Source organism: Mesoplodon densirostris, chromosome 11 (genome assembly GCF_025265405.1).
Source record: "Mesoplodon densirostris isolate mMesDen1 chromosome 11, mMesDen1 primary haplotype, whole genome shotgun sequence".
NCBI classification, from domain to species: Eukaryota; Metazoa; Chordata; class Mammalia; order Artiodactyla; family Ziphiidae; genus Mesoplodon; species Mesoplodon densirostris.
In genome coordinates, this window is record NC_082671.1 from 27,570,529 (window position 1) to 27,589,120 (window position 18,592).

Consider the following 18,592-nt stretch of genomic DNA (forward strand, 5'->3'; position numbering starts at 1 on the left):
CAGGTCATAAAAAAGTTTTCACTCCTCCTGTATCCCGTATTTAGACCCCAGTGCTAAAAAGAACAATTGATGACACAAACCTTCACTGTGCACCTACTCATTTTATTATTACTACAACTCGGGTTGCTATTACTTCCTCCATTTACAGAGAAGGAAAAGAGCTCAGAGAAACTTTATCAGAGATCATAAAGCCATTAAATACCAAAACCAAGATTTGAATTCAAGTCTTCTAACTTTAATTCCACTGTTTATTCATTTATGCCCCGGTGATATTAACTAATAAGCTCACATGCCAAACAAACCCTGCTCCCATCCATCACACCTTTACTTCTGAATGGGAACCACAAGGAAATCAAAAAAATAAAAGTCAAATGCAAGTAAATGGCAAGAATAAGCAAAAGAACCTTAGTGAGCTGGGATTCTCAAGGACTTAAGGATTACATGATTTCTCAAGCATTGAAGGACTACTTAGAACACTTAGTAGGGTCTTGGACATAGGTGCTCAATGAACACTTGAATGAAAGGGTGTTTTAAAAGTTTCACAGTATCAGCCCACAGATTATTCATTTACAAAAGGAAAAAATGTGCTTTAAAATGGAAAGATCTGGCAGTCACCATCTTAACCAAGTGATCATCTTAACATCACCAACAGTGGGGCAACTTGACATTGTGCACCTCTACTGACACACTAAGAGATGCCCCACACAACAAGAAAGTGTAATCTAAATCTACTAAGAAAACAACCAGAAAAAATCCAAGATTTAGGACATTATACAACCGATTCTGATACTTGAAAAAGTTCAATGTCATGAAAAAAAAAAAAAGGCAGGGAGGACTATTCCTGATTAAATTAAAAGAGGACAGACATTAACCAAATGTGTATATAAATTGTGACTAGATCCTGGATGAGGAAAAAAGTTTTAAAAGACACATTGGGACAACAGGGGCAATTATTCCATACAGATCATATTAGACATTACTGGGCTATTCGTCTCAGGTGTGGCAACGGCACACCTAAGGATGTAGAATATCCTTATTCCCAGAAAATGAATGCTTACGTATTCAGGGATGAAGTGTCATATGGCCATAACTTACTTTCAAATGATTCAGCAAAGCAGCTAAAGTACTTGTGGTAAAATTTAACAGTTGGTGGATCTAGGGAGAGGTTATACTATTGTTCTATCCCTTCAACTTTTCTGCATATTTAAAAATGTTCAAGGTCAAAATATTTTTTAAATTCTTGAAATTCATCAAGACCGTTAGCATAAATTCAACTCTTCTATGATCATGACTTGTGATAATACAAAGTTGTAATCAGTCAGTCAATAAATATTTATTGTGCTCCTACTTCTATACTAAAAATCACTGTACTAGACTCTGGGAACTATTGTAGTAAAAAATAGACATGGTTCCTGCTTTCATGGAACCTACTTAGCATACAATTCTGTGCGTGTGTGTGTGTGTGTGTGTGTGTGTGTGTGTGTTGGGTAGGGTAGTGGTTGTTCTAGAAGTCTTCCCCAAGTGGTGCCTAAGCTGAAACCTGATGGATAAGTAGGTGTTTCCTAGCTATAGGATTGTGGGGAAATGGGTCAGAGGGAACAAACAGTATGTGTAAAGGTATTAATGAGGGAGTTGGTCAATCTGGAGAGTGACAGGAATATCTATTCCTATGGCTTCCCCCAGCCCCCCACCCTTTTTTACATAGCCTGTCTCCTGGTTCCATTGACCACTCCCGACCCCCAAACCTTCAGACCTAGGGGTAGTAACAGCACCCTAACATTACTAGCCCCAATGTTACCAGCCCTGAGAACTGCACTTTCCCTTGGAGTTTCCCTACACCATATGCATAGCTTTGTAAAGTTCCTTTATTAAGCTTTCCTCAAATTATCCAATGTCAGTAAGCCATCTATTTCCTGCTGGCACCCTGATTAATAAAAAGTTCTGGAGAGAGACTTGGGAGATGTCTGCATATTTTAGATAGTATTTGGGACCGTGGGAACGGAAATGGTCTGGGAAGAGGGTTGAAGATGAACCCTGGGCCAATGAGCATCTGAAGTAGGAAACCTGGGAACAGCAGTGTTATCAGCCAAGAATGCTTCAAAGAAAGAAACTATCAATTGTATCAAGTGCTATTGAGAGGCTGGATGAGTAAAATGAGGGCTTTGGAATTCCCTATGAGAAAGCCATCAGTGACCCTTGGAGTGTTGGGGGCAAAATCAACACTGGAGTGGACTGTAAAGGTGATTGGAAGCAAAGAACACACCTGTTACCTTCAAAAAAACCCGTAACTGTTCAGGTTCCTATTTTAACTCTACCAGTGACTTGCTGAAGAATCTTGAGACTTCTGTCTTAATTCCTGAGGTAAGTATAAACATAAAACAACCGCTCTCCTTGCAGTTACAAAAAAACAATACCTGGACAATGTTAAAGCTAATGTAAGCTACAGAAGTGTAGAGAATTGGAGTTCTCAAACAGAGTAAATTATTTCCCCCACTTTCAGACACTGAAACAAAAGGCAGGCTTTGCCAAAAATCTTTTTGGTCTCTCTAAACTGAAAGATTAAGCTCTTTTACACTGAAGCCTGCAACTAAGCATGTCTAAGAAGCCCCTACTCGACATACAATAACAAGCAGTTTCTAACCAGGGTGCAAGATATTTGAAACCTAAAGCATTCTCATGACCACAATAAGTAACCAAACTCCATAGCCCGAGAAATTGTTAGAACCCTCAGATCCCTTTCTTTGAGAACATGAGCCTGTGAAATTATCTAACTTTGATCCAATTGGGCTTTCTCCTCCCTTCCCAGTTCACTGAACATCACACAAAAATGACTGCCAGGGCAGCATAATGCTAAATCTGGGCGATTGGGAAACTGCTCTAGGGACGGTCAATCAAGAGGCTCCCTCGGTATCTTCCATTCTTTACTACAGAGCAAGCAGTTAGCTCTGGCTACCTTCATTTATTTTTAGAAGATTCCGTTGTTTCAACTAAACCTCCTGGAGACCATTTTCTCCACAAAAAGACAGTATATAATATGTACTTTCAACATCAAAATTAACAAAATTTGATTAACTGATTTAGACAAAGGTCAACCTCTTCACATGGGTAAAACTTGCCCCTCGTTTTCATCCTTCGGAAGAGACCCAGGTGACCACCCAAAATGCAGGTTAAGAAGGCACCATTGCTATAGCAGGGACAGGGTCCAGTTTGAAGAGCACAGGCTTTGCAATCAGGAAAGCTGATTTTATTTAAGTTATATGCCCCCCCCCCCTTGCATCCCTTCACTGACTACCTGTAAACAGGCTGTTTTGTTTTTTCACTTTGCAAGGTTGTTTGAACAGTGTTTACAGGTGCCAAGCCCACCACAGTAGGTATTTCATAATAGGGGAACTATTTTTCTTTTTACTTGCTACACCCAAATGCTTGTATTTTAGGACAAAGAGGCCCAGTTTCAAGTGGCTCACGTAAGAAAAAGAAGAGGTGCTATGGCAGACCAAACTCTATGGTCCCCACACACCACCTCGTGTTCACTGTGTAACTTGAATGCGGACAAGACGACTGTCTTGTTAGGTGACTGGCTCTGGAGACCTGCTGGCTGGGTACAGTGAGTGCCATGTTGGGAGACCCCAAGTGGTAAGGAACTAAGGGGGCCCTCCAGCCAGTAGTCTGGGCTCTCCATCTTACAGCCACAGGGAATGAATTCTACCAACAACCCAAGTGAATTTGGGATGAATTATTCCCAAGTCACCTTATGAGAATGCAACCGAGTTGACACCTGTTGCAGCCTTGTGAGACCCTGAGCAAAGGACCCAGCCACACTGCACCTAGATGGAAACTGAGATCAATTTCTCTTAAGCCACTATATTTTTGGTAATTTTATTAAACAGCAATAGATCATGTAGGTGCTGTCATCTTTCCACTATTTAGGTTAACTTAGTAGCTTCACAATAACTAGATTATGTGCTGGCAAAACCACCTGGACTATCCCAAAGCTAATTTAATTGTAGTATAAGAAGTTTGACCCACAGCATCTACCTTTCCCAGGTAATAACCTGTTTTAAAACTTTGATATATGGGAGTTCCCTAGTGGCCTAGTGGTTAGGATTCCAGGCTTTCACTGCCATGGCCCAGGTTCAATCCTTGGTTGGGGAACTGAGATCCCGAAAGCCGCACGACACAGAAAAAAAACCTTTGGTATGAATTATACCTCTTTGGATTCATCATAAATCTGTAAACAATTCTGTGAAGTAACAGAAGTTTGGAGACTCACAAAGGTCAAGTGACTCAAATGGCTAATAAGGGGGTAGAGCCAGGAATCAGAGAACCCGGGTCTGACCCCAATCCCAAAATCTACCTTTCTCTATAACTACCTTTTATAGTTTCTCTAAAGTCTCAATGCTGCTTCCCACTATGTCCATAGACAATACTAATAAAACCATATTACAGACACTGAAACACTGGAGACCTTTTGTCCTTCACTGTTAAAATCATCTTATCCATTAGGTTAATTATCGTGCGCATCAGTTAAAATGTCTTTTACCAAAAAAAATGTCTTTTACATTTGCAGCCAGTTAAGCCGACTGTGCTCTTTTCCCCATGGGGGCCCGGTGCGCAATGGCTGCAAACAGCAGCCTCCTCAGTAGTATATGCAGCCTGTTGCCTGTATGGGTTGCCCTAAGGGACCTTGGAGACAGCCCTTTCCAGCGGACATTAATGACTGACATGCTGTCCCCAGTCTAGGCTCCACAAAGGTATGCGTATTGCCTTTGGAAAGCCCCAGGGCACAGTGGCCAGGGTCCACATTGGCCAGGTCATAATGTTCATCTGCACCAAGATGCAGAACAAGGAGCATATGATTGAGGCCCTCCGCAGGGCCAAGTTCAAGTTCCCTGGCCGCCAGAAGATCCACATCTCCAAGAAGTGGGGATTTACTAAGTTTAATGCAGATGAACTTTGAAAACATGGTGGCAGAAAAGCAGCTCATCTCAGATGGCTGTGGGGTCACGTACATCCCCAATCGTGGCCCCCTGGACAAATGGCGGGCCCTGCACTCGTGAGAGCCTCGGCGCTGCCCCCTCCCCACCCACGCCCACCAATAAACCCTACTTACTTGTCCCTGTCAACAACAACAAAAAATGTCCTTTACTGTCAGTCTCCGACTTAATGATGGTTCAACTCAGGATTTTTTGACTTAACGGTTGTGCAAAAGCGATATGCATTCAGTAGAAATCAGACTTCAGTTGTGATCTTTTCCCAGGCTAGCAATATGCAGTATATGACACTCTTGTGATGCAGCGGCAGCAGGGAGCCACAGTGAGCCACAGACCCCAGTCAGCCACGCAATCAGGAGGGTAAACTACCAGTACATTTAGCCATTCTGGCTTTCACTTTCAGTACAGTAGTCAATGAATTACATGAGATAGTCAACACTTTAATGAAAAATAGGTTTTGTGTTAGATGATTTTGCCAACTGTAAGCTAATGTAAATGTTCTGAGCATGTTTAAGGTAGACTAGGCTAAGCTATGATGTATTAAATGCGTTTTTGACTTACAATATTTTCAACCTACTTTGGGTTTATTGGGACGTAACCCCATGGTAAGTGGAGGAAGATCTGTATTTTAAAGTCTGTATTTCTCAGTGAAGAGGACTTCTTTCCTTCATGGCTTGTTAATAATACTAAGGGCTTACACTGAGTATCTGTGAGGGTCAAAAACATTAATTACTCTTAAGAACACCTTTCAGACAAAGCCACAAAACAGCTTCTTTTATTTTCTAGTAAGACTAAATTTATTCAATACCCTAGTAAAAGTCTTGATTATAAGTATCCAACAGTATAAAAAGTACAAAACAGATTTGTAGATTTCTAATATATTAATACAAAGTGCATGACTACATACAGTACATCCTACAGGCAAAGAGAGGTGGAAGGGGAAAAAGAAGACTGTGGTTGAGGTCTAGTAATAAATAAATAAATACAGAAGTAGAGATGATCCATATTATAGTATATTCTACCACCAATACTGCAGCCAAAATGTACAAAATAAAAAGAGAGAAAAAAAAAACCATTTCAAAATAACTCAGGAGGAAGATGATAATGGCTGGGATTCTTGTAATACACCTCAAAGTCTGTGGGAAAGCTGACCCAACTCACTATGTAGTCTGTGCATATGGTGGCTTGTAGTTTTTTCCAAAGGAAGAAATATAAAATTTTAAGCTTAGATTAAGAACTATAAAACTATAGGGTACCCATAAAAATTGGCTCACTCCTTCTTGTTACTTATACTATCCAATCTTTAAAATCCAGTTTTAAAAATAAGCACTGAGTCATGTTATTACAAGGTAGGCAAATGACCCTCCCGCATTATGAAAAGTCTGAACTGGTGATATATTCTTCCTGAACTTTTAGAAAAGAGGCAATAGATAGTACTTTGGTTTGGGTTCAAGTAAAAGGCTTTTAATGAAGGTTTTACAATTGAAGAGCTCCACGTTTAGGATGTATAATCTAACACCTCAATGTTCAGAAAGCCTGACTAAAAGAAACCAAACCAAAACCAACCCACTCAGCATTAACACACACCTCTTTTCTTTTAGTAGAATTTTACTTTAATATTGAATGAAAAACAAAAAACAAAAACCCAAAACCCAAAACCCTAATAGGTTAAAACAAGTCAAACAACCATTCTACACAGATAAAACCTTCACAAAGGTCAACCGAAGTAATCCAGAGCTAAAACTGAATTGTGCAGATTTTCAATGAAGTCACCAGTCATGTAACATAAATTATTTACACACTTGCAAGCCCTCTAAGAAATGTGCCCCAAGAAGCATTAACCTTTGTTTTTTTCATGTGCCATCCTGAAGACTTGCACATTTTATTTTTCAGATAATTTAACGTTTTTAATAGAGTGCATTCTCTACCAAGGGGTAATGCTTTGGTACTATTCATATAGGATTGCCTATCCTAAAGATGTGACATTTCCCCAAGAGGAACTTTGATTATGCTTTAGAAGTTTCATATAAATTAAAAACTTTATCAAATATCAATATGGAGGGAGGTGACACAGGATGCAACATATACAGTCAAGTTACCTCTGTATATTTAGAAATTACTCCTTCAAGATATTCGCACTAGAGAGCTTAGTCCGTCCTGCTTAATATTCAGTAGTACAGGTTTGAATCATCAGAACCTTGGCAACGCCTTAATATTTCAAAGTTATTAACAACTACCTCTAGGGGCAAGTCTGTGTTTACTGAGTTATGACAAATTTATTATAACGAAGGAAAACAAGTGTAGCCAGCCATCTTAAAAAATGCCCCAACCACTGCTTCTCAATATAGAAAGACTAAAACTACATACGTTTATCATACAACAAATCCCATCTCTGTCCCCTGAAATTCCCCTAATTTCATTCATTAGAAGGGGATTTTTTTTTTAAAAAAAAGCCTTAAAGAGCACTTTACAGCAGCATTCAGCTTTCCTATGAAATACTCAGCATCTTAAATATTATGTACACTTCTTTTTTTTCTTTTAGTAAGCTAGATACCGGCTTCAGACTTTGTGGAACTGGAGGGAAAATAACCCACTCAAAACTATTCTAGAAATCAACTTTTGGCAGAATAACAGGTATCCAAGTTAAAAATAGGAAGGTCATTTTGTTGGTGTTTTCCAAAATTTAACTCATTTTTTTGTTCCCCTTCTACATCAACCTCAGTCACCACTCCTGAGTAGAGATGGGCAGAGGCTCTGGCCCCTGCACCTCCGGCTTCTCAGCAGCTGCTTTCTTATTGCTGCAGCAAGGCTTGAATAGATGTGTGTCGATGAGGACTTCCCCAAAACGGCCTTTATAGATAATGCCACAGCATATTTTCTGTCTAAAAGAAAAAAATGGAGAGAGAACAAAATATATTAAATAAGGCAGAAAAACAGGAATACAAAAAAAGGAAAAATCTACTCATCATTACAACTAGTACAGCATGATCAAAGGTTCTACTTCCACAATCTCATCACATTCCTAATGAATGGGCTCCTAGAGTGACCCCAGTTTGCTAGGTAATGGGAATTACCCAGGCGCCTTAAATCCCACACTGGAATCTTATCAAATATTAAGGGGGAAGAAGGCAACCTGAGAGACAGCAGTCAGTTTCAGAGGCTGCTCCAAAAGTTATAAACGGTTTCCTCCCAAAATCACCAAATGTTAAAGAAAACAGCCACCGTCAACAGGCTGATACAGCTGGTGGTTTTATTTTAATACTGAACAGACAAAAAATATATACACATACTATCAAATATACATAAAGGCATACAAAAATGACAACACAACAAATCATCCATGGATCACACACTCTAAAAAAAACTATTATTTCCTATGAAGTCCCCCGTATGCCCCTCTCCAATCCCAGTCCACCCAATCTCATTCTCTCCTCCTTAATTTCAGGTTTATCACTCCGTTTTTTTCTTTACATACAACGTTTGCATCTCTAAACATATTGCTTGTTAACTCATATATGTAATATATTAAAATATATATATATATAGAAATGCATATATATGGAATCACATTGTATGCTGCAATTTTTTTGCTCAACAGTGACTGACATTCATACATATTGTTAGAGCTTTATTTCATTTTAACTTATGTACGGTATTCCACCATGTGAATATACCACAATTTACCCACTCTCCTTCTGATGGGACAATTTTTGCTATTACAAACATGCTGTACATACTGGTGCACAGGTCTGAAGGTTTTTTCCTAGGTTACGTTGCTGGGCTATAGGAATGGGAACGTGTTCAACTTTACTCGAAAATGCAAATTATTTATCAACGTTGTTCCCTTCTATTCGTATTTTGCTAAAGGTTTTATTTTAAACCTTGAAGCGAAGTTCAAATTTATCAAACATCTTCAATATACCACTAAGACAGTAGGCATTTTCTCCCTCCTTTAGGAAACTCAAATTATATTAGTTGGCTTTCTAATGCTTCAAACAATCTCACATCCCTAGAATAAATCTAATCTAGTTATGATATATTGTTTATGACATATCAAAGTTATGTTAGCCTCATAGAATGCTTGGAGCCTATGCCCTCTTTTATCCATAATCTGGAAAAGCCAGTGCAAGATTAGAATCATTTGTTTCTGGAATGTTTGGTAGAATTTGTCTATCTAGGCCTGGGATTTTTTGAGGGAAGACTTCTGACCACTGAATCCATTCCTTTATTAGGAGACAATTCAGGTTTTCTACTTTTTCCTGAGACAGTTTTGGTGAACGGTCTTTTTCTACTAATGTATCCATTTCACCTATATGTTCAAATTTATTGTCATGAAGCTGTTTCTAATATCCTATTGTCTTCTAAACTTCTGCTTTTTCTATAGCTGAATCTCCCTTTTCTTATCCAAGATGCTTATCGGTGCCATCTCTTTTTCTTGACCTGCTTTATCTCTAGTAACTTTTTTGGTTATCTTTTTCAAGAACCAACTCTTAGCTTTACTGATACTATCCATTCATATTGATTTTCTACTCCATTTATTTCTACTCCTATCTTTAGGATCTCCTTGCTTTTATTTTTCTTTATATTGAGCTTCATTAATCTTTAAATTGGATACATGTAACTTCATTTATTTGAAATCTTTCTTTTGTAAGAAGCGTTAAAGGCAACTTTTCTTCTATCTACCTCTTTAACTTCATACCACACGTTTTCATTTGTGGTATTTTTCAGTTTTTTTTTTAGTTATAAGGATTTTCTAACTTATACATTCTTCTTGAACCCATGGTTTCTTAATTTACAAATATATGGAGGTTTTCGTCATTTTATTTTGCTAGATTGATTGATTTATGGATGCGTTGGGTCTTCGTTGCTGCAAGCAGGCTTTCTCTAGTTGCAGTGAACAGGGGCTGCTCTTCGTTGCGGCACGCAGGCTTCTCATTGCGGTGGCTTCTCTTGTTGTGGAGCACGGGCTCTAGGCGCACAGGCTTCAGTAGTTGTGGCTTACGGGCTCAGTAGTTGTGGTGCACGGGCTTACTTGCTCCACAGCATATGGGATCTTCCTGGACCAGGGATCGAACCCATGTCCCCTGCATTGGCAGGCGGATTTTTAACCACTGCGCCACCAGGGAAGTCCTGCTAGGTATATTTTAAAACTCTCCATCCTTCCCTTCTTCTCTGGAGGTTTTACATTCTTATTTTTATTCTTTTAGTGGTTATACAGTTAATTAATCAAACTCTAAAGTTATTCAATACATTTATTGTCAACAATACAAAGATATTAGGACATTTTAACTCCCATCACTTCTATTACTTTGACTTATATGTTACTGTTGTCATTTAATTCTTTTTTTAAAAATTCCCATCTATTATCATTTTAAGCCTTCAGTGTTTGTTTAAATTTACCTATAGGCAACAAATATTTATTTATCCTTCTCAGAATTTCAATCTTGGAGCTCTTTTTTCTGCCTATAGAATTTTTGTTATTGAGTCAGTTTGGCAGCAAACTCTCAATTTTCTTTTTCTAGTCAAAAAGTCCTATGCCCTCATTTACGAAAGATATTTTTGCTACATATATATAATTTTAAGTTGAGAGCTATTGTCTCTTGGGCCATTGAAGGTATTAATCTATTGTTTTATGGCTTTCGTTGTTCATGCTGAGAATTCAGCTTGTAGGTTTGCTGTTCCTTTGAAAATAATGTCTTTATTTTCTCACTACTTAAAATCTGCTTTGCCTCCCATGTTCCATAGTTTCCCTATGATGTATCTATGGGTGAAACTTCTTCACCCATAAGATAATTGCTTATTACCTTGCTTTTAACTTGTTAGTCTTCCCAAATCTGTGAACTAGAAAATCCTTAACCACTTTCTCTTTAAATATTCTCTCTTTCCTAGTCTATTATCTCTTTTTTGACTTTGGGGTCCCTCATTCACTCAGCATTTGGCCTCTGATTATTTCTTATTAACTTGTCTACTTGTTAATGCCATTTTTTTTTTTTTTTTTTTTTTGCGGTACGCGGGCCTCTCACTGTTGTGGCCTCCCCCGTTGCAGAGCACAGGCTCCAGATGCACAGGCTCAACGGCCATGGCTCACGGGCCCAGCCGCACCGCGGCATGTGGGATCTTCCCGGACCGGGGCACAAACCCGTGTCCCCTGCATCGGCAGGCGGACTCTCAACCACTGCGCCACCAGGGAAGCCCGTTAATGCCATTTTTAAAGACATAAAAATATATATACTTCTAGCCCTTTTACTTTTTTCAGTGGGCGAGTTGGTCAGAATGAATACCTAGTATACTCCATCATAGGAAATTTAGATTTCTTAACATGATTTCCACCTTAAATCAATTTTAATAGAAAAAAACACACACAAAATCCACACTCTCAGCTCCATTCTTGCCTAATCCACCTCCGAACACACATGCTACCAGCTGTGTGCCAAATGCCATTTAATTGCTAAGGAAGTGGGAAACCGTTGCCTATAATTAAGAAGGTTTGCTGGTTAGAGAGATATTTTCTGTTGCTTTTACCTTTTCCAGTATGTGAGATCTAAAAAGGAAAACACTGGCGTTCTGTTAGAGCCAGAAGCCATCTCTGTATCTGAGCCATCATCTGACTGGTTACTATAACAAGGAGATTGAGCTGGAGAGGCACTTGAGGTGGTACTGTGAGCATCAGAATCTGAAATAAAGTGAAAACAAATTATAATTTCACTATATGCAGCTGCAACTAAGCCTCAGCATAAAACACAGTGAATGAGATAATTTAAAAAAAAGAAAAAATTTATTTTCTATGCACTACTGACATTTGAAGATATTTGTACTAAAGTGTATCTAAAAGAAAATGAGCTTCCAATAAGATGAAGAGCCGACATACTTTTCTCTATTCTCCTGCTAATAAGTACAACTAAAAATAGATACGGACACAACATATAAAACAAAACTAAACACCCTGAAAGTCGGCAACAGCTAGTGAGCTCGAGACTTAAGGAAGGAAGCGGGGGTGAGCTACCCAGCTTTTATGGGTTTTCTTTTTGCCTCCTAAACCCCAGTCCTGCAGCTGAAGAAGCCAACAACTCAGAAATGCCAATGGGTGCAGATATAGACATAGACACACACACACACACACATACACACACACACACACACACACAGAGCCAACAGAAGCCTGCCCTCTCTAGCCAAAGGACCAGGAAAGGGGCAGCTTAGCGAAAGAGGAATCCTTTCAGAGACAATAACGCCTTTACTCCAGCCAAACACCACAGAAAAAGAAGGGTCCCCACCCGCACCCACAGGAGCAAAAGCCAAGTGGGGAGCCTAGGTTTCCATCCTCCCAAGACTGTTAGGAGGCCCCCCAACACCTCCACCAGGGTGATGTCAGTGGAAGCCCTCTGAAGAGTCAGGGCCTTCACTGTGGCCCACCAGGAACAGGAGCACCCTTACCACATGGGAGCCTTAATTCCCAGCCCACCCCCACCCAGCCACAGTCAGGAGCTCCTCCTACCTCAGATACCAAAGGAGGCTGGAAAGGAGGTTAAAAGTTAGGGGGAACCTGACTTTTAACACCACTTGGCAGTAACAAGGTGGTGCCCCCCCCCATTTCCCCTTCTGGAAAAAAAAAAAGCCAGTTAAAACAAGTAATAAAACTCAGAGTCTCACAACACACTTTTAAAATGTCTAGGTTTCAATAAAAAATCGTTATCATATCCAGAACCAGGAAGATCTCAAATTGAATGAAAAGTCAAGCATCTATTAAACGCCAAGATGACAGAGACGTTAGAATGATCTGACAAAGATTTTAAAGCAGCTATGACAAAAATGCTTCAATAAGCCATTATGAACAAGCTTGAAATAAATGAAAACATAGCCTCAGCAAGTAGGTCTCAGTTTAAAAAAAAAAAAAAAAAAAGCAGCTATAAAGAACCAAGGAACTGCAATCCAAACTGAAAAAATACAATAAATGAAATAAAAAGCTCAGTAGACGGGCTCAACAGCAGAATGGAGGGAACAGAGGAAACAATCAGTGAACTGGAAGAAAGAGCAACAGAAATTACCCAACCTGTACAACACAAAGAAAACAAATGAAAGAGCCTTAGAGACCTGTGGAACTACAGCAAAAAACATACATTCATGTGACTGCAGTCCCGGAAGAAGAGGAGAAAGAGGGCGGAGGTGAAAAAATACTCAAGTATAACGGCTGAAAACGTGCCAAACTTGGCAAGAGACATAGACCCATAGATTCAAGAAGCTGAGCAAACTCCAAACAGGATATACCCAAAGAAATCAATGCCAAGACACATTATAATTAAACTTCTGAACGTTAAAGAAAAAGAAAAAAATCTTGAAAGCATCCAAAGAAAAATGATACCTTACCCATAAAGGGAAAACAATAGATCCTGACTTAATAAGGAGTAAAGGCAATTCATGAGATACAAGCTAAACATGATTTAGTGTTTTTGCCCTCAGAAGACTTCATATAAATTTACAAGCCAGAAAATAAATCTTTTGGTTGATAGTCACTGAGCTATAAAGCTATCATACTGCTACTCTCAGTAACAGCAATATCAGACAGGGGTTGAGCCTACCACACATCTTACCTTTGACTAAAGACTCACCACCCCACCCCCAGGATAGGTGGATAGAATAATCCTCCAATTCATAGAACTAATCAAATATTTATTAAGTATCCACTAGACATCAAACCCTGTGTCATATCCTACATGGGAAGAAACAGACTAAAGAAAACTTTTTTGAATAGCGCTCACAAGCATTTTCTATTAACAAAAGTTTATATACAATAGCATAAAATTAAGTATCTAAAACAAAGAAAGCACCATTGGTGTTTTTAATATGTTCATTTACTTCCAAAATATGAATAGCTTAACTTCATGAAAAAACAACCGAACAAAATTCTCAAGAGTAGCAGGCTTTACATAAAAAAGAATGAAATAATGCCATGTGCAGCAAGATGGATGCAACTAGAGATTATCATACTAAGTGAAGTAAGTCAGAAAGAGAAAGACAAATACCATATGAAATTACTTATATGTGGAATCTGAAATATGACACAAATGAACCTATCTATGAAACAGAAACAGAATCACGGACATAGAGAATAGACTGGTTGTTGCCAAGGGGGATGGGGCTGAGGGAGAGAGGAAGTAGGAGGGTGGGGTTAGCAGCTGTAAGCTGTTACATACAGGATGGATAAACACCAAGGTCCTACTGTATAGCACAGAGGACTATATTCAATATCCTATGATAAACCATAATGGAAAAGAATATTAAAAAAAGAATAATAAATGAATGAATGAATGAATGAGTAAATAAGGAGTAGCATGCTTTACAGGAATAAGTCTACAGGAATATTTAAAAGACTTCCCTGGGACTTCCGTGGTGGTCCAGTGAGTAAGACTCCGCGCTCCCAATGCAAGGGGCCCAAGTTCGATCCCTGGTTGGGGAACTAGATCCTGCATGCGTGCCACAACTAAGAAGTCCACATACCGCAACTGAGAAGCCTGCATGCCACAAATAAGAGTCCGCGTGCTGCAACTAAGAAGAAGTCCACATGTCGCAACTAAGAAGTCCGCACGCTGCAACTAAAGATCCCACAGGTCGCAACTAAGACCCAGTGCAAACTAACTAACTAAATAAACAGCACATATACTGCTAGGGTGTGTGTTTAGAAAAAAAAACAAAAGACTGCCCTAATAATTAACAGCAATAGCGGTCATCTCTATGCTGCTCTAGTGATAGTCATCACTATCCTAGGAAGTGTTTAATATCTATGAACCATTTGAAATTGCAGTTATTTGACCATGTCTACCTATAAAAATGGCAATTTTACATGGTTCAATCTAACACCTGGGACACTAGGATACAATTATATATAGAATCGCAGTTAGGGAAAAAAAAAACCCTCTCTTCTAGAATGTAAATCTGGAAATTCTTCAAAGAACTATAATTTTTGAAGTCTTAAACATTAGGTAGGTAGGATTTGGAAAGGCACAAAAGCCTAGTTAGATAGCATGGGGTAGGTGGGGACGATGAGTAAAATTGTGGAAGCAGAATACACTATGCACACGAAGGGAACTGACCCTTTCCCTAAAAGGGTACATCCAAAGACTTGCTAGGGGTTTTCCATTTTATTCTACAGCAACCAGAATCATTGCAGGTTTTAGGAAGAAGAATGACAAAAAGAATGGCTAACCTTTGTATGGGAATTTATTTCGCTTTGTTTTGTTTTGCAAAACCCCTTTTACTTGATTATCCTCACTTCTCTGATTAGGAAATTGTGGTTAAATGTTAAGCAACACCAGGGTCACATATTTGTTCAAGAACTGTAACTCAAATCCAGATCTTCAAGCCCTAGGTCCAATGCCTTTTTCCAGTACACCACAAAGGAAAGAATGCCCCAAGAAGAGGAATACAGGGCAAGTACATGCAAAATGCATGGAAGCAAATATATAACCAGAGACAGGGAAACCATTTAGTGGGTGATGTATAAAAATTCAAATATCTCAAAACTGTTATGGTGCACACAGCTGCTAGCAATTCACAATGCACCTGGGAAAATCATGTTTCACTCTGAGTTTCCAAAACCCAGTTATTTTCAGTTTCCAACCCCTCCACAGCACAGCTTTATCACAAAAATCTAAAATTACACTGGACATATTCCCTTAGGTAAGGCAAAAGTTAGTCAGATGTCACTTTCCCTATCATTAAAGGGAGACGCTAAGAATATACAATGAATATCAATTTCTCTACCCCTCAAGTTATAGAAGAAAATTACTATTTTCTAAATGTTCACTAAAACATTTAAAGAGAATAAAGGGTAGAGTCAGTCTTTCTTCCCCCCTTGGTGATAGCTGGTTAAGAAACAAACATGTATAATTAAAATATACACATATTTGATGTTGCCTAAATATTTTACCATAAATGTATTAAAATATTTTAGCCAAAGATTAAATATATTAACAGAATAACTATGGACTGGTAACACCAACTTACCTGAGAGCAGAGTCAGTAGCAGATCTGGAAGGACTTTGGAGTCCTGTGGCATGAGTTACACTATCCCAGAGAGCAGAATGATATTGTAGAAACAGCACAGGGCTTTGAAATTAGACAAACCCCAGGTCAAATTCATCTCTACCACTTACTAAGTGACCTCGGGTCAAGGTGAAATCACTACTTTGTACTTCCTATCCTAATCTCTAAAATAGAAATCATTGGGATAATTATGTATGTAAAGTGCTTGGTACATATACCAAAATGCTCAAGAGATGATAGTTCTCCTTCCTTCTTCTCATTCTATCTGATCAGTAACTTGTCTTTTTCCATTTTTCTAAAACAAGCACTGATTGATAAAACTTTGTCTAACAAGGTCCTACAAATTTTTTTTTTTTTTTAGCCGCACTGTGCGGGATGCGGCATCTTAGTTCCCCAACCAGGGATGGAACTCGTGCCCCCTGCGGTGGAACCTCAGAGTCCTAACCACTGGACCGCCAGGGAATTCCCCAGTTTTTTTTTTTTTTTTTAATCCTAAAAATTCCAATACAGGTCCACCTACAATTCTGAAAAGGTTCTCAAAACAAACGTTTATTCCTAACCAATTTGGTCACAAAATCTGGCCCGACCTGGACTATAATTAGGTAAGCAAACCTGACTAGCTTATTTACAGTTAGTTTATTCCACCTAGATGAATACGCCTACATTTTCCCCACAGAAACACTGATGTGTTTGATTCAATAGTGCTGCCTCAGATCCCCCTGGGCGTAATAAATAACATAATAACATTATATGCAGTGGATTTCCTTTTCAAAATCTGAAATCTAGGGCTTCCCTAGTGGCGCAGTGGTTGAGAGTCCGCCTGCCGATGCAGGGGACACGGGTTCGTGCCCTGGTCCGGGAAGATCCCACATGCCGTGGAGCGGCTGGGCCCGTGAGCCATGGCCGTTGGGCCTGCGCGTCCAGAGCCTGTGCTCCACGGCGGGAGAGGCCACAGCAGTGAGAGGCCCGTGTACCGCAAAAAAAAAAAAAAAAATCTGAAATCTAAATTCCTAAATACAGTAGTACCACAAAAGGTCCCCTGCCCCCAATGACTTCCAATAAAAGTAGATGAGCTTAATATTAATTTATCATTCCTTTCCCATCCTCTCATCCCACACAACACACCAAGCCCCCTTAAACCTAAAGGTCTTGAGGCTGGCTTTTACTGCAATATCTGAGTTATGATTTCCAAAATTACTCTCCAGAGAACCTGGGCTTTAGTCTCAGATTGTCCACTAATTATTTATGTACCTTTCTGCATATCTCCAGGCCTCAAACTCCTTAAGAATAAAAATCAAGTAAACAAACTTGAAAAATTCACCTTCTAGAAAATTAAGATGTCAATAGAGATCAGAATGGTCTGAGTGTTCTTAGCACAATCTGAAGAAGTGGCTTCTGAAAGTACTTTTAAGACACCAAAATCAAAGAGAAAGTTCGAAGATTTCATAGAAATAAAATATCTCTCCCAAGTCAACATTGCCTCCCACTCTTTTTTTAAAAAGCAATAAAAGAAAAAATGGTCCATACATGCCATGTGCCACCCCAGACAAAAACAAAACAACTATTCTTAAATCCTCATGTTTCAATATCAAACTTACTGTGACGTTTAAATTCCTTCTGCAGTTTACTGATCTGGTTGCTTTTTATCCTGTTTCCAGATAGAGTTTTCACTTTCTTTGGTTTCAGGGTAGTCTTTAGACTGGGTCCTGCCCTTGCATCTACCACCTGGAAGAAAATACTGAATATTTAATACCATTTTAAAAATGACACCTCTGTATTCCCTTGGTTCAGACAAATGCTTATTTGAAGGAGCCAAATTTGAATTTTCTACTCAGTGTTTGAGAGCTCATGTGCACTTTTAATCATCACATGGTATTAAAGAATAATTTATCTAGTGTTTTTTTTCCTTTGAAGTAAGTAACAGTAGGAGTCTGCTGGACAAAAAATTTACATAGATTTTATATATGGTGAAAATGACCCAAGTAGGTTAAGAAAAACCAAACCTAACAACAATTAACATTTCTATAGGATGATGTTCTGCAGTTTACAAAAAAGTTTTCACATACTTTTGATTTTAACTTCACCACAAAGCAGTAAGCAGTAATTTGTTACTCCAGTTTTAGCGTAAAGAAAAACAAGAGATATTCAACTATGTATTTTGCCTTATTTCACTAAGCTAGTAAATGGGCAAGGGTGGGTGGGGAAGGGGCCCAGACGCAAATCAGGGTTTTCAGACCTATGCTTTATGCTCTTTTTACTACACACCCTTAATCCCTGAGGTCAGCCACGTGAGGGCAATGGCATGTTCTTCCACAGCCTAGCATGGCCACTGGTCTAGCCCCATATGGTCTCATTTCTCATGCCTTCATTCACATTGGCTATTTGCAGATTTCTAACCTTATGTAAAAAGGTTGACATCACCTTCAAAATCACAATTTGGATCTTCTCCAAGTAAGCTATTAATTAAAGAAAAACTCACATTTTTATAGGTTAACAGACCCACAGAAACCTATTATAATAATGAAACATTGTCACCAAAGGACAGTGTTAGGCTAGTGTAA

The 18,592-nt window shown here is 38.9% G+C and overlaps 1 protein-coding gene, 1 non-coding gene and 1 pseudogene across 5 annotated transcripts in view; 2 read left to right on the forward strand and 1 right to left on the reverse strand.

Annotated features, from left to right (window-relative positions):
• Positions 1–4,561: 4,561 nt before the first annotated feature.
• Positions 4,562–4,696, forward strand: LOC132499626 (small nucleolar RNA SNORA70). Its single transcript, XR_009533866.1, has one exon. It is a non-coding gene; the product is annotated as a small nucleolar RNA SNORA70 (small nucleolar RNA).
• A 57-nt stretch (positions 4,697–4,753) lies between these two features.
• LOC132499446 (large ribosomal subunit protein uL16-like) lies at positions 4,754–5,057 on the forward strand (annotated as a pseudogene).
• A 724-nt stretch (positions 5,058–5,781) lies between these two features.
• The window catches only part of SINHCAF (SIN3-HDAC complex associated factor), a 29,666-nt gene continuing 16,855 nt past the window's right edge, over positions 5,782–18,592 (reverse strand). For all 4 annotated transcript variants that reach the window (XM_060113474.1, XM_060113475.1, XM_060113477.1 and 1 more), the window contains exons 4-6: positions 17,630–17,756; positions 11,514–11,664; positions 5,782–7,873 (exon numbers count right to left, since the gene is read on the reverse strand). In XM_060113474.1, coding sequence (XP_059969457.1) covers positions 7,714–7,873; positions 11,514–11,664; positions 17,630–17,756 — 438 coding nt within the window. In that variant the 3' untranslated portion in view covers positions 5,782–7,713. The remainder of the gene's footprint in view (positions 7,874–11,513; positions 11,665–17,629; positions 17,757–18,592) is intronic.